General features: G+C 40.9%; 1 protein-coding gene across 6 annotated transcripts in view; it reads left to right on the forward strand.

Annotated features, from left to right (window-relative positions):
* The window catches only part of USP32 (ubiquitin specific peptidase 32), a 63206-nt gene that overhangs the window by 11278 nt on the left and 36022 nt on the right, over nt 1–15906 (forward strand). For all 6 annotated transcript variants that reach the window (XM_059486858.1, XM_059486860.1, XM_059486859.1 and 3 more), the window contains exons 2-4: nt 8921–9048; nt 12474–12579; nt 13100–13218. In XM_059486858.1, the coding sequence (XP_059342841.1) occupies nt 8921–9048; nt 12474–12579; nt 13100–13218 (353 nt within the window). The remainder of the gene's footprint in view (nt 1–8920; nt 9049–12473; nt 12580–13099; nt 13219–15906) is intronic.

The raw sequence follows: 15906 nt of genomic DNA on the forward strand, positions 1-15906 counted from the left end.
GTACTTAATAGAATTAATACAGCATTACTTTCTAACACAACACATATAATATTCATTTGAATATTTGTGAAAAGCCAATCATAAAATATGCATTTTTCACATGCACTGAGGAATTTTCTAATGTAAAACTAGCATGGCACCTTCCAGGATAATCCTAAATATGAACCTTGGGATGTTAATTGAGGATTCTCTTAACAGGAGGTGCAGCAGTGGGGATGGAGTTTGGAAATAGTAATGCTAATTGTTTGCTATTGTCTGTTAAAAAATAAAGCTCTGATTCAGTTCTTGGTGTTCTACCAACCATGTAATGGGGTCCCAGAACTAAACACGTGCTGGTTTTTATTTTATTTCTTCACTGCCTAGTGCAGTGGCTGTGTTTGTGGTTGTGCTGGTGTTTTTCAGCCTTTCTCAGGTTGGATATCAAGCTTGTCATTGTGTGTTTGTAACAGTGTGACAGGAGACAGAAATTTGGGACCTGACACTGAAATATTCCCTTTACAGCTGAGTTTGAGGTGATATTTTGGACAGATGTGTCCCCAAGAGCTGGGGATAGGAAGGCTGGAGGCAGAGAGCCTTTTCTTGGCCATATGAACCCACACGTGTGGAGGGTTTGTGCCAGAGCACCTGACTTGCAAGTGAGTCATATTTTCTCTCTGACTTCAGAAATTAAGATGTAGCAATGTATAAATATTATCTGAATCTTTTATTATTGGTGTCACAGCGTGTAAGTGCTGAGCTTTACCAGAGTTGGCTCTTTCAGCTGCCAGAGGCCAGCACTGCAGTGAATATTTGATCAAAACTTTGCCAGCAATCCCAAACTGGAGCTCCTGCCTTGCCTCCCATCCTCACTGAAGGTGCTGGGGAGCTCTGCCTTCCTGTGCAGAAGTTGTAGCTTCTGTTTAACTTTCAGGCTTACATTATAATATTTTATTTAAAAAACAATTCATATTACAGCTGCATTTAGTATCTTTGGCACTGTTGCGAGACAGGATATGAAATATTTGTTATATTTCAATTTATTTTGTAGCTCGGTCCTTATGTGGTGTTTGCATTTACATAGTTGGCACTTGCTTTTCATTTGAGCTGGGTGTTTATTTCTTGGAAATGAGTTTTATATTGTAATTTTGTGAATCTTAACAAGCATAAATGTCTCGATGATTTTCATGGTGGCAATAAAACAGAAGCAGCTTTTTTGAATTGTGACAGAAGCTGCTCTGCTCACCTATAACAACACAAACTTCAGTGTGTTTGCCAGGAAAACTGATGAAGGGATAGCTGAGAAAAGCAGAGTTAAATTTCTGATCTAAACAGGACTAAACATTAATTCAAAATGCTGGAAAGATTGAGAGCTGAAACATTCATCTGGGAAATCATGGACAAACCAGAACTCTGAGGGTGCATCAGAGGAAAACAGCAGAGGAAAGGGAGAGCAAATATTGGGAACTCAGGGGAAGGTGAGCATCCCAGACTCCTGCTTCATTTTTAGTCAATGTTATCTCAGGGTTCTCAGTGCTCTGAGATGATGTGTGCTCTGTTAAAACCATTTAAAACCATTTAAAATCATTTAAAACTTGTCCCCCTTTTCCCAGCCAGCAGAGCTGTGGGTGGGAAAGGACACCCTGGGATGATCCAGGGCTGGGAATTGCTCCTGGAGAATGAGGATTGATACAGGAGTCCCTATTTATCCCTAATGTATGACATTGCAGTTGATTGTGCTTAAACTTGAGGTTGTAAAAATGCTAAAATAGATTTTTGCTGATCTGCAAGGTTTGTGAATTTTCGTGTTCTTTCAGGCTTATCCCATGGCTCATATGGATGGACCAGGGAGCTCCTTTAATTAATGAGGATCTAAAATATGGCCAATAAGATTTCTGTGCTCAGATAGTGGCAGGATTATTTAGTATAATAATAACATTGTTATTATTATTATTATTATTATTATTATTATTATTATTATTATTATTATTATTATTATTATTATTATTATTATTATTATTTCTTCTTCACTGTTTGTTATGTCCCAGTTGCTCTCCACACTGGGCTTACTGGGAGAGTTCATCCAAGCAGCAACGTGCCCTGATGGAGATAGAGAGGGATAAACCAGGCTGGGAATGCTGGCATTTTTTGGGAATGGGAACTGTGAGGAGGAAGCTCTTTGAAGATTAAAAGCATCACATAAATGCTCAATATTCCTGTTACAGAAAATTGGCAAATCCCATTGTAATGACTGAATCTGCCTGCACAGGAGATGTTAAACCTTTGATATGCATCAGGGAAGGTCTGATAGAGCCAGGGAAAGCTTTATCCACAGGGTGAGCCACTGCTACCCAAAACAAAGAGTAGGTGGGAGGAAAAAATACAGCTGGATTGAATAATTCCATTTTTTTAATATCCCCAAACCGTGGTGTTGTTATCCTTAAATTCCTGGTAAAAGTGTGAAGCCCTTGTGGAGGTGCCCCGTGTGCACTGAGTGGTTCCATTTCTGATGTTCCACTCATGAAAGATTCCTCAGGAGTGGGTTCATTTTGCCATTAGGGAAGGCAGGAGTTTTTAGTCTGTGTTTTCTCCCAAAATATTCCCAAATGAATTCCTTTTTAGCAAGAGTGTGGGGGTGTGGCGTTGACTTTTTAGTCATAGCTGGTTCATTTATCTCAATTGCATTTTGCAGTTGGTTCCTCCAATTTGGGGTTGTTCCCAAACACACTTTTCTTTCACTTGCACATTTTACCTCTTTGAAGCTTTTTAGTAATTGCTTTGGTTCTTGACAACTTCATAACCACAGCCATTAAGTCACAATAAAGACTAATGAAAAAAGTAATAAAATTTCCATGTATAACTAGGATGAAGATTCCTAAGGGAAATATTGAGCGAGTGATTACAGGGAAGATAATTGTCTGGTTAGAGAATTATATGCCCTGTGAGTTTGATATTGAACCTCAAAAATTGTCACTTAGAAATCAAAATATTGGAATGATGAAAAAACCTGAGCTGGAAGTGAGGAAGAACTTGAGACAGGTGATTTTTTTTTTCTTGCTTTCTGAAGGATGAGCAAGTTGTCAGTTTTATTAGAATTCAGGTTTGGTTATTTTTAGTGAAGAATAAATGCAATGTTATGCTGATGGTTGCAAATTATTGCTTGCTTTGTGTACTTGTGATGTGCAGGGCTGGTGGGATTTTGTTTTTTAAGGCACTGACTTATCAAGCTGCTTTTCATCCAGTAGTGACATTGGAAATTCAGATTTTGGGATGTGTTTGGAGGGTGTTTGGGGCATTTTGATGCTTCCGTTTCTGGGGGAAATCACCAGTGCTTCAGTCAGATGAGCTGGAAAGGTTCCTGACCCTTCACCTTGCCTGACCTTCTTATCCTGTGTTTTCTCTTCCTGCTTATGCAATGTTTTGTTTCCTGTTGTGACTTTCAGCACTGTCAATACATTGTGGTTTTCTCCCTGGGCTGGGCTGGTTTGGGTTTTGTGCTGGCAGCCTGTGAACCAGAATAAATCCTTTATTTTCCTGTAGTCCAATGAAGTATTTCAGGCTCCTGGGACAAAGATCAGCTTTTGCTGTGGTTACTGCTGCTCCTAATGGCACTGATGGTTTGCAGGGAGCTTTTGTCATTCTGGAGCTGTTTCTGTGTCCAATTAGTTCTACCTGATGTTAATTGGTCAGTTTATAGTAGCCAGGACAGATTAATTCCACTTTCCCCTCAGTTAAACACTTGGAGTTCTGCCCTTTTCACTGATTAAATCAGCTTTTTAGTAGTAGCTTGTGGTGCTTTTACACAATATCTTAGCTCATTTATCACACACGTGTCTGAATTTGGATGCATTTCAGAGCTGAGACAAGACATGGAGAGGTTAAGTGTCTCTTGCCTGCATGGCTCAGGCAGTGCTGAGTTCAAATGCTCTTATTTGTCACCTTTGCTCCATAGACAAGTGGCTGCTATGCAAAGCTATGCTTTGCTCTCAGCCTCTGTTTCTCAGCATTTTAATTTTGCTTTCATTTTTAAAGATATGGGGAAAAGTGTTGTAAGGGAAGGTGTTTTTATGGCTAATCTGACTTTGCAAATAAATACTAAATAGGAATTTTAAATACATTTATTGTGCTTGCTCTTGATGCATGTATCACAGGTAAGGTGTATAATATCTTTTTCTAAGCTGTAATAACTCCACTAGGCCTGACCAACCACTCCTTTTAACTTTTAAGCAGTGTGTAGCAGTTCTTATATTCCTTATGTTCAGTAGTTATATCATCAAAAATATGTATATTTAAGGAAGATTCCAAGTTCCTTCTTACAGTATTTGAATAAAACACTTTATTGAGGTAATTTTTGCAAAGCTTAGCTCAGATTCAGAGGCCTCTGAGGAAGTATCACAGAATGTGCAGTGTAGGTGCTTTGAGTAGTGGGGAATTGGCTTTGATGGAACCATTTTCTCCTCTCTCTTTTTCCAAAACAGGATATGAAAAAGCAAAAATATCAATATTACTTGTATTTAGCCATGCAGTTATATTTTTATGATGACTCTTAATAATTTTCACTAGCAGCCTGATAACAGCAGAGCAGCTTTTGCTGAGCCAGGTATTTGCTGCCCAGTTTTTGTTGTTAAAAATTATCCTTTCAGTGGGATTTTTGGAGGGGACAGAGCTGGTGCCATACCCCAAACCCTGCATTGCTCACAGGGTATTTTAGAACCTTCCCAGAAGGTGGGGGTGGGATTAGAGCTACAGGATGTGGAAAGAAAAAACGTCTGAAGTGCATAGAGGTTCTAAAAGGAATGGAGAATGTGGCAGCAGAACTTGCAGAGCTCCACTGGAAGGGTTGATTTCCTCCAGCTTGGTTTGAGCAGTTTTATTGGGGTGGCAAAACAAAGTTTAAATCTAGAGTTGGGCTTGTATAATCTGAGTTTAGATACAGTTTTAGTCCAAAAGGAAAAGCCCAGGATGCCTTGGTGACAAATATGTGGAAGCAGAGCAGAAAGAGGTGGTTCCCAGCAGGGAAGGTTTGGAAGGCACTGCACATTTCATTACCTGGATAGATGGGAATTAAAACAAAAAATGTGGAATAGCACATCCATATAAACAGCCTGAAGTTTAAGTAACACAGGGAAACTAAAAATACCCTGAGCAGTTGGTGAGCTGAAGGTTTGTTACAATTACTGTGAGCAGGGTGACATTTTTAGCTGAGGTTGCGTGGTTTCATTTAAACTTTATTAAACAAACTGGAGCTGCAATATTCCCTGGAGAGCTGGATGCAGCACTAATCTCCTGCTCAAGTGTCTGCAGCTTGGCTGGAAACCCTCCAGCTGAGGTGGCACAGGAGCTTTGTGTTAGCAGAGTTACCACAGGCACCCTGACAGGCTGGGATTGCTTTCACTGGTGGCTTTGGAAGTGGGCAGGTGGATTTTTAAGGATTATCACACAGTATCTCGGTATTGAAACTTGGTTTTGTTCCCTTGAATCAACCTCACAATCAAAAGGTCACTTGTGTGCTCTGGAGGTGTGAAGAATGAGATGTGCAGGTAGATTTTTAAGGATTATCACACAGTATCCAAGTATTGAAACTTGGTTTTGTTACCTGGTCACTTCTGTAAGTGGGCAGGTGGATTTTTAAGGATTATCATGCAGTATCTAGGTATTGAAACTTGGTTTTGTTACTGGAAGTGGGCAGGTGAATTTTTAAGGATTATCTCACAGTATCTAAGTACTGAAACTTGGTTTTCTTACCTTGAATCGACCTCACAGTCATAAGGTCACTGGTGTGCTCTGAAGGTGTGAAGAATGAGATGTGCAGGTGGATTTTTAAGGATTATCACACATTATCTAAGTACTGAAACTTGGTTTTGTTACCTGATGGCTTTTGGAAGTTGTCAGGTGGATTTTTAAAGATTATCACACAGTATCTAAGTAGTGAAATTTGGTTTTCTTCCCTTGAATCGACCTCACAGTCAGAAGGTCACTGGTGTGCTCTGGAGGTGCAGAATGAGATGTGCAGTTCCATTTGAGTCTCTTTCCCTGCAGTGACACTGAGGCAGTGGCACCTGTTAGAGGCAGGTGGGATGTGGAGATGCTTTTTGCTGTGCTCACCACCTCAGACTCCTCCTGGGAAGTTGTCAGGGTCTGTTTTCCCCTGTCAGGCTGTGAATCCAGCACTCATAGTGTGGTGGCTGTCTCCTGTGTCTGACAGCAGCCTGTGAATGCTCCTCTCAGAGGTGTTTGGAGACAACTGGCTCGTGGAAGTGTTTGGGGAATCTGTGCCTTTGGAAAAAGTGAATATTCCTAATGAAAGGACTTTAGTCAGTGGAGGAAACAGTGCAGGAGACAGGCTGGTGTCTAAGGCTGCATGAAAAACCCCTCTGTGTTCTCTGGTGCTTCCTGTGTGTTGGGCTCGTGGAACTGAGAGGAAAAAGGCAGCTTCTGGGGATGGGAGTGTTCTAATTTCTGAAATTATTATAGTTATTATAGTAATAGATGTATTGCTTCTAGAAATGTTCCTTTAATAATTGAAGACTTAGTTTTATTTCCTCTGAAAATGCCATTATGCTCTATCTCTGTTGAATAATTGGTGCTTTGGTGTTGGGATTTTGAATTCAAATATTTTGCCTTCCAGACTCATAGTAAACATTGATAATATCTTTGATTTATGCTCTGCTCATTTCAGTTGTACTTTCATGTGCATGGATCTAAATGTATAATGAACTTATCTTTACAAAGCTTTGCAGATGATTTTAAATGGGCAGCATCAGTCATTTGAATGGCTCCTGGGGAAGGGATGGCAGTAATTACCTTGCCTGTTATTCCATGACCTTTTTTGTAGTTTCTGTATGCAAACAATAATACTGAGTGGGCTCTGGCAATAATAATTTGCTTTTGAAATGTAACATGGGCTGGCACTATCAACGTATCACCCCTATTAAATACACTGATGGTGCAGTTCTTTCTGAAGGTCTTGGAGTATTGCTGGACAAGTCTGGTTCCCAACCTTCTCCTCACCTTGGCTGGCACTCCAGTCACTCCCATGGATTATGGGAGGAGCATTTATATGGGATTTTCCTGCTCCTGAGCACTGGAGTGCACACTGGGCAGTCAGGGTGCTGTAAGCATCAGCTTAGCAAATGTTTGTGTAGAAACTTCTGCCAAATAACCCCAAACCAGACTGGATTCAATGGTGGGGAGATCAAAGAATTGAGAGAGAGAAGAAACCAGAGCACAGAGTTTATTTTTGTTAAAGATATTTATTTTTGTTAAAGATATGTGTGTATGAGCAGGCATATAAAACCTGCAATAAAAGAGAATAATTTAATCCCAGAACTGTTGTTGGATTTAGTCTAGGATCCAGGTTGTTGGCTTTGCTTTGCCCAGATTACAAAGCCAGGAGTTTCCCCTTTCCATGATCCTGAGCAATCCCAACACTCACTGAATTTGGGGAGTTGTCCCTGGTTGTGCTTACAGGTGAAAGGAGGTGAAGCACCTCCCTTCATCCCTCCTGGTTTGGGATGTTAATGTGAAATAAAGGAATTTAAACACCTTATAAGGCAGGTAACAGAATGAGACCAACATTCCTCTGCCATGTAATTACAGCAGGCTCGTTTCAGTCAAACAAGAGATGTGCTAATGATAATCACCACTGTGCTAATTGATAGCTCTGGTGCTGTGTGGGTCACACTTGAGCTTTGTCTCTCAGATACTTTTGATTTTTTTTTTTCTTTATGGTTAGAAGTACCCAGAATCTGTAATATAATTTAAGAGGAAACATAACCCAGTTTCTGTTTTTATACAATTGTTAAGTGGAGCTAACATCTGTTTCCGTGTTGACTCGGATTAAAATGAGGGAGGAATGTTTTAATGTGATTTACTTTTAAGGATTGATTTTTGCTTTTGATGAATGAATTAACTGACAAGGAGAAGTTTTACTGAGTGCTGGATGAAGCCCTCGAGTGCTCTGTTTTATTTTGGCTGACAGAAAGCTCCACAAGCCTTTGGCCATGGCAGTGTTTGTGTCTGGCTGGTGATAGCAGAGTAAGGAAAATGCCTTGCTATAAATACAGTGACACAGCTCCCGTGTGCAGCATCATTTCCCTGGGCTCTGCATGGAAATTGCTTTTTCTGCACCACAGGAACTTCCACAGGTCCTGTGCCACTCCCTGCAGCCTGGCTTGGGACACAGGGCTTGTTTTGTTCCACGAGATCCTCCCCTTCTTAAACACTTTCTTAGAAAGTTGCTTTGTGCTTGTACAGTCTGAAGGCAGCACTGCTTTCCAGGAGCTCCCAGGCCAGGGGGAGTGGGATGGCATCACATTTTCCACCTTTGCAGTTGTGGACAGGTTTGAACAGGTGTAGCTGGCAAGCAGATTTTGGCTGTGCAAGGGGATCTTGGGGGAAGAATTACATGTAGTCCAACATTTTATTCGTGTTAAATCACACCTCACTGCACTGTCTCATGAACTTGTGGTGATGATAAAGTATTTTATTTGTTTTAATACAGCAAGGCAGACTGGTTAATAGATGGAACTGCTTGAAAGATGCTGCTCTTAATAATATTCACCACTGTTGGTTGCAGATAATTTCCCTGGCTTGCATGCAATGCAGAATTGATCATAAAGCTGCCTCATTTTCCTTTGTGTGACAAGAATGGTGCTGAATTTAGAACAAATTACAATCCACTGTTGTAGTCAGAAAACTTAGCAGTGAGCTGTTGTTGCCATTGATGGTAACCACAGGTCTGCTTCCCTTCCCTCTTTTCAAACAAGATTAGATGATTAGAGCTCATTTTCCCACTCTTAAGGGAAAATCATGCATTTAATTTCTTGGTGTCTTTTCATTGTAAAGGTAAACGTAAGGAGTGGAGGATTTTGAGGTTCCTTGAGCTGTTATCTTTCTGTAATATCTTTACTGACCAATTTTTTTTTCTTTCCTCTGTTCTCAGTTACAGACATAGAACTGAAGAGGCTCAAAGATGCTTTCAAGAGAACTTGTGGCCTCTCCTATTATATGACCCAGCAGTGCTTCATCAGGGAAGTTCTGGGTGATGGGGTCCCTCCCAAAGTTGCTGAGGTGAGCTGGGAATTGCTGCTTTCCTGGGAGCCAAAGGCAGTGGATAAAGGGCACCTGGATCTGCTGTGCACACACACATGCTTAGGAGTTGATGGAATTGTTTCCTATTTTTATACAACATCACAATGCACCTTCTCTGCCTGGAAATGGTGTTCCAGACTTGGATCCTGGGTGGTCAGGGATGTGCTCCCAACCCTATTAATACCTGGTGGATGACTTTGAAGTAAACCTAAATACCCAGATGTAAATTTGGCAATTAAAAGACTGGGAATTTGTAATAACAGATTTTATTTACTCCAGAGATGCACTTGCTGTTGGTTCCTTTGAGATTCCATTGTCTGTTACTTTGTTTTCTTATGATGAATCTTTACAACCCCTTAAAAATAAATTTGTTCATAACAGATGTATGAATGAGCTGAAAAATAGCCAGAACCAAAATTTACAACATGGATATAAACATATATCTGTCTAAAAAAAAAAATAGCAGTACCATCCTACACATATTCCTGTTTAAAAAGTGATTTTGTTTTATGGAGTTCCCCCTTTCTTGAGAGAGATATCAAAATACTCTTTGTAGAGAGACAAAGATTAGGCAGACCTTTCAGCTGATCTCTTGCTCCATGTCATTCCCAGTCACAGCCTCTATTTTTGGCACCCTCAGAGCTGTTGACCTCAGAGGATGGTGCAAGTCCCCAGTTTTATTTAGATAATGTGAGTGCTGAAGTGTTGCATTGCTGAGGGTTTTACACTCTGGCAGAGTTCCTTTTCCTCAGCTTCATCTTTCCTCCATTCTTTTCCTCCCCTTTTTCCCTAAATTTTGGCAAAGAGGATGATACTACTTTACTTCTGTAAAGTACTACTTTTTGTGTGGGTGTTAAGGCTTAGCAGGAGAATTTGCAGTGGAGAAGGGGGAGTCTGATTTGCCCAGAGCTTAAAGCCTGTCTTCAGCATCAATTTTTGAGTTTGAGAGTTGGTAACCCCTAAGATTAAACAAAAAATGTATCTTGGTTTGAAATAGTATAAAGTATTGAGAATTTTATGTTCTGTGTTACCTTATACCTTTATATCCCTTTCATGCATTAAGGATTAATTTACTGATTTGGTCACAAATAGAGATTCTGGGGTTTCAAATTCTGCTGCCTGGTTTTTATTTTATTTTTTTAGAAATCTGTCCTTAAAGACACAATTTTGGTGATGATTCTCTCTTTTAACACTCATGATGGTTGTAGAGCAGTTCTTGGTTTCCAGGTGGTGAAATAAAATTAATGGAAGACTCCTAATTGGTTTTTGATGGCTTCTCATCAGAACTCATCTCAAAATCCGAGTACAAATTATGATATACTTGTAGCATTCATACTCAGTATCAAATCTGTGAGCTTGAAAACTGGGCCAAAATTGGGATTTGAGTCAAGGGACGCTTTGTAATTCCTGGCTTCAGGATGGGGAGAGGCAGGCAAAGTCATTAGGCAGCTGAAAACCCTGAGTTTTCAGCCCTTCAGTCACTAAAGCTGATCATTTGGAGTCTTGGAGCTGGGCTGAGGGCTCTGCATGCTGAAATAATGGATTTTCATATCTGAGGAGAGAGAAACCTTCAGGAATTGATTAAATTAAAAACACAGGAGTTTCAAACTGGACATGAAACAGAGAACTGAAACCAGTGGAACTTTAATCCAACAATCTGGGTGATTGTCCTGTACACAAAACATTTTTTAAATGTTCAGGGCAGTAATGTTCTGGGAGGATCCCTTGGGAGAATGGGGTTGAAGATATTAATAAAAGGAAATTTAGAGATGTGTCTGTGGTGTTAAACTGCAGGAAAGCTGCTCAGGTGGGGGAAGCAGGAGCGCAGCTTTGGCTTTTCAATCTTGTTATGCTCTTCAGTTGCCCATGAAACAGAACATGTCAGGCTTAAATTTTATTTTAAAAAGTACTCTGTGCCTTATAATGATAGTGAATTGTACATTCTGAAATGCAGATTGCTGTCATTCTGCCTGGGTGGGGCTGGTTTAGCAAAGCTGCAACCGCATTAAGTCATTTTGGAAGACAAAATTGCATCACATTTTCATGGTGCGTGTTATTGGAAGTTTTCCAAATGCCACACCAACATGAAAAAATGTGGAGAAATGATGTGTTACATGACTAAAACACTATTTTATAAGTGTTTATAAACTCTTCCCAAGGAATGATTGAGCAGCTAAACTCCAAGCAATTCCATATATTGAATGCTGATACATTGGACATTGTCCATGGAATTCCTTTCCTCTGTTTGTCTCATGAGCAATCCTTGTGTTGTGTTGAAACAATGTATAAATGTAATGTTTGCTGCTCATCTGCTATCACAGCTGGGATGTACAAAGTTCAGCACAAGTCAATGGATATTTCAGCTGCATATTTAAAAAAAATAATGATTCCAGTGTAAAATGAAGGTAAATTGCTCACGTGGGCTGTGTAGCCTTGAAGGCATGTGGTGAAGACAGAAGGATTAGACATAAAAAGTGCAGAATTCAAATCTCTGCCTTGAAGCCTCTACAATTGTTGTGTCCAAACAAAGCACAAATTCAGTTTCAATAATTCAGCCCTTCAAGCATTTGTGAGTGGATTAAAGTTGAGGAACAGAAGAGGCTGATGTGAGCCCCTGTGGCAATGAAAGTGTTTGGGTGATGCTGGCTCAGGGTGGGATGGCAGTGAGGCCCAGGGTGTTCTGTGCAGAATGAGATCCTGCTGTGCATGCATTGACATTGCCTGCAGACAGATGTTAGTAGTCCAGAGGGATGGATGGACAGACAGACAGACAAGGAGAGGGTTCCTGCAGGTGGCACAGCACTGCTGAGGTGTCTGAGCAGCAGTAAATCTGCTGTAGCCACTCTGTGTCAGGTGTTCCCTTCCTGCCCCCACAGCACCGGGAGGCTTGGCCAGCTCTGGCCTTGCCAGGCCCAGGACTGGTTTTGTTTGGGCACTCCCAGTCCTGGCTTAGTTCTGACTCTACTGGAAATCACCCTGTGGTGGAGCAGGGACTCCCAGGGCTCTGGTGTTCCCCTCCCTGCTGGCAGCCTGCCCTGGGGATTCCTGCTGCATCCCCTTGGTGCCTTGGGGATTGTCAGAGCCCAGCCTGGGGCACAGTTCAGCCCTGATGAAGAAATCTGGGGAAACACCACCACGAGCAAGTGAGGAGTGTCTTCACTGGAGGTTCTAATGTGGAGGTTTTATATTGCTATTCATGACTTACACCTGTGTTTCACTAAATAAAGGCTGTTCAGTACCAGAAGAGCTACAAAAGGGTAGCACAATGAATAATTGAAGTTCTTTAGCTGAATGTGAGGTGATCGGCCTAAAAACCACATAAGGTGGAGCCTCAGTGTAAGCTGCTGGTTTTACTTCTGACATCTCTGTTTGTTCTGGTTAACTTCTCTGTTTCATTCTTCTAGGTTATCTACTGTTCATTTGGAGGAATATCCAAAGGGCTGCACTTCAATAACTTGATAGTTGGATTAGTTCTACTCACAAGAGGCAAAGAGGAGGAGAAAACAAAATGTAAGTGATGTAACTTAGTAACAATGAGACAGTGGGTTGTGAGTGTCAAGTGTGACCATTTTACAGTGAAGATGGGATTTTTGGAAGCATTTTTAGCTGTATTTTTGGAAATTAAGTGCACTTTTGTTTTCTGTATTCATCAAAATGAAATATTTGCTAAGTCATCATGAATGTCAGTGTTGGGATGCTACAGAAAGCCTGATGGTCTCTGTGTGTGGGCAGAGGAAGGAGGATGGCATTGATATTTTTCAAAAAAATAGAAAACATCTGCCTACTGACTTCTGTTGTTTTGTCTTCTCTGTTAATCTCACTTGATAATACTCATTTTTATTTTGATTAAAATGGTAAAAGAAAAGGAAGGTCTTGACCTAAACCTTGTGGACCTGTATTGACCTTGGATCAACCCAAGTGTTTAGTCCTTTAGCTGTTGCACAGCCTTTGACATTCTCAGTCAGTTATAGACCTTGCATTTGAAAAATGTCCCTGCCATGGATGTTTACACATATTTCTGTTTCCCCAGATATTTTCAGCCTCTTCTCTAATGAATCTGGGAGTTATGTGGTCCGTGAAGAGATGGAGAAGATGCTGCATGTGGTTGATGGGAAAGTCCCAGAGTCACTCAAGAAATGCTTCTCTGAGGTGTGTCATGCACCTTTCCTCCTGCTGCAGTTACAAAAAAGTCAAGATTCCATTAAGTAGCTTCTTTTTCTTCCTCATGCACCTATGGGAACAAATTGGCTTTGTTTAAATGGGGTAAAAGCTCATGGGGTTTTGTGTTGTGGTATTCCATGTAATTTACATTGATGGGAACAGTGTTTGGTGTATAAATTCTGTGTGCCCCTGTACTCACTGTGCTCCTTGGAAAGAGATCATTTCCCAATGGGAATCCTGTCATCAGGTGAATTTAAATACTAATATTGCTGGTGGGAACTTTGTCATTAGTGTGAACATTTTATTGCAATCAGGGAAGAAATCTAGAACACAGAGAAATCTGCACTCTGGATTTAAAAATGCCTGACAGCCATGGTTGCTTCAAGATAATAATTTTATATTATTGCTTTTGTATAATTTTCCTGCCAGGAGCTACAACATTTAATTATGCTTTAAGTTGTTTGAGAGATGCTTCTTTGTGGAGCTTGCTAAAGTCCTCCTCTAAAGCAGAGCATTGGTGCTTTCCTGTTCAAGGATGATTCTTTGTCTCCAGGGATCCTGATGAATTTTCAGGGGTTTTTGCTTGGTTTGTTATCAGATGACTGAGACCAGCAAAATGGAGACATCATTGTACATTCCCCTGGCAAAAGGATTGACCAGATTGACTGGGAGCTTTAATTGTGGCTATCAGGTTACTTAATTAGTTCAGATTTGATTGTTCTGTGTTGGAGATAGCTCTGGCTGTGGGCAGTGCCTGGGCCAGACTCTGCTCTGGCCCTGTTGGCTCTGGAGGCAGTGATTGCATTCCTGAGCCCTGGCTGCAGTGGAAATCCTGCCTCCACTGCCCTGCAGCTTCTGCACTGCCCCTCAGGGCCATTTCCTATTTCTGATTTCCCATCAGTGTGCTGTGATGAATGGCACCCTCCAAGTTAATTGCACACTGTCCAAGAAATGCAGAAATACTTTATGAAGCCTTGCAGGAAGATGAGTATCAACCTGGGCTTCAGAGCATTTTCCTGTTCAAGAAAATGCTGCATATTGATTTTTGTTTTAAAATGAAAATAGTGTAATAACCCACTCAGCAGGATTTACTGGGCTCTTAATCATCCATGGGCATTGCTCATTGCTGGAGAGTGACAAAGTTTAACGTTCCTGCTGTGGGCCTTCCTGCCTGCCTTCTGGAGGATGCCTTTGATTTCAAGGATGATGTTTATAGGCACTTCAGTTCATCAGAATTATTGCATCTACTCAGCTAGAAATAGATGGTTTAGAATATATCTGAGTTTCCCTTTTGTTTCTGAAATACAGGGGAAAAATTCAATGATAACTGCATTGCTCAGGTTCCACCATAATTCAGCTGTCACACTGCTTGCTTCAAATGCTTTCTCCCTTCTGTCCAAAGTTTTTCTGTTCCTCTTCATTGTCCTTCCAGGGAAAATTGGAGTTTTAATGACCCAGCTCTTGCTGCCTTTACAAAGAGCAGTGCAAAAACAAGAGGAAAAAGGTGGAATAGAGAGGGAGAAAATGTTCTTTTCTCTTGATCCAAACTGTTGGAGAAATGGAAGAATAAGAAATCAAAGTGCGGGTGGGGAGGGCCTGGCACAGGGTGCCCAATGCCAGGCTGGACAGGGCTGGGAGCACCCTGGGACAGTGGAAGGTGTCCCTGCCATGGCAGGGGTGGCACTGGATGGGCTTTAATGTCCCTTCCAACCCAAACCAGTCTGTGATTTGTTGGATGAAAATATAAAACTCTTCAGTCTAGAAAAAGAGGCATAAAAAGAATGAGTATCTGGAGCTGAAACAACCCCCTGCAATGGGAATAGGAAGCAAATGTTTCAGCAGTGTGGTGATGAGCCACTGGAGCAGCCTGGCAAAGGGAATATAGTGAATTTTCATTTTTCTGCACTTGGCAGTTGCAGACAGTCCGTGGCCAAATGCAAATTGTTGGATTCTGTAGAGATGTAATTCAGTGAAGTTTAATGGTCTGTGATATGAGGGGAGTTTAAATAATCAATGACTTGAAACCTCTTCCACTTTGCAGACCCCTGTTTATTTCCCCTGGAGATGAGAATCTCCATGTAATGAGTTTGTCTACTGATAATGGGTTTGCTTTTATTTGAGGTATTTTTGTAGGTCCTGTAGAAATTAGTCTGCTGATCCCCATGGTTTCATGGCCACAGCTTGGCAAGGATCCAAATAAATGGTTTAAACAGCGCTGGAATTGTGTGAATGTGGAGTTTTTGTGTGTTCCTGAACAGGGAGCTGCAGGAGACAGGGAGTGAGGAGATCCTGGGAATGTCATGTTCATTTTTATGCTCCAGTGTGGATTTTGGTCAGTAGAGGCAAAAAATTCAGTGATAAAAAGTCCCCATGTTCCTGCAGTAATTAATCACAGCATCAGTTATTCCCAAATGTGATTTTTCTGTGTTGTTTGTATACCTGCACAGATAGAACAGAATGTTTATGATTTTTATAGCACCTGTTTTTTTGGTACAGCAGAGCTGGTATCTATAATAATACATTTAAATTCATCCAAATAACCTCTGCTCTTTTGAATTGCAAGTAACCATTTTTCTTTTCATCCCTTTCACCTGAGGTTCAGAGTAAATGAGTTTCCAAAGGCCACATTGAGTAGGTGGCTGAAATGCAGAGAGAACTTAAAGTTAATTTCCCTCC

The sequence above is a fragment of the Ammospiza nelsoni genome, chromosome 21, assembly GCF_027579445.1.
Source record: "Ammospiza nelsoni isolate bAmmNel1 chromosome 21, bAmmNel1.pri, whole genome shotgun sequence".
NCBI lineage: Eukaryota > Metazoa > Chordata > Aves > Passeriformes > Passerellidae > Ammospiza > Ammospiza nelsoni.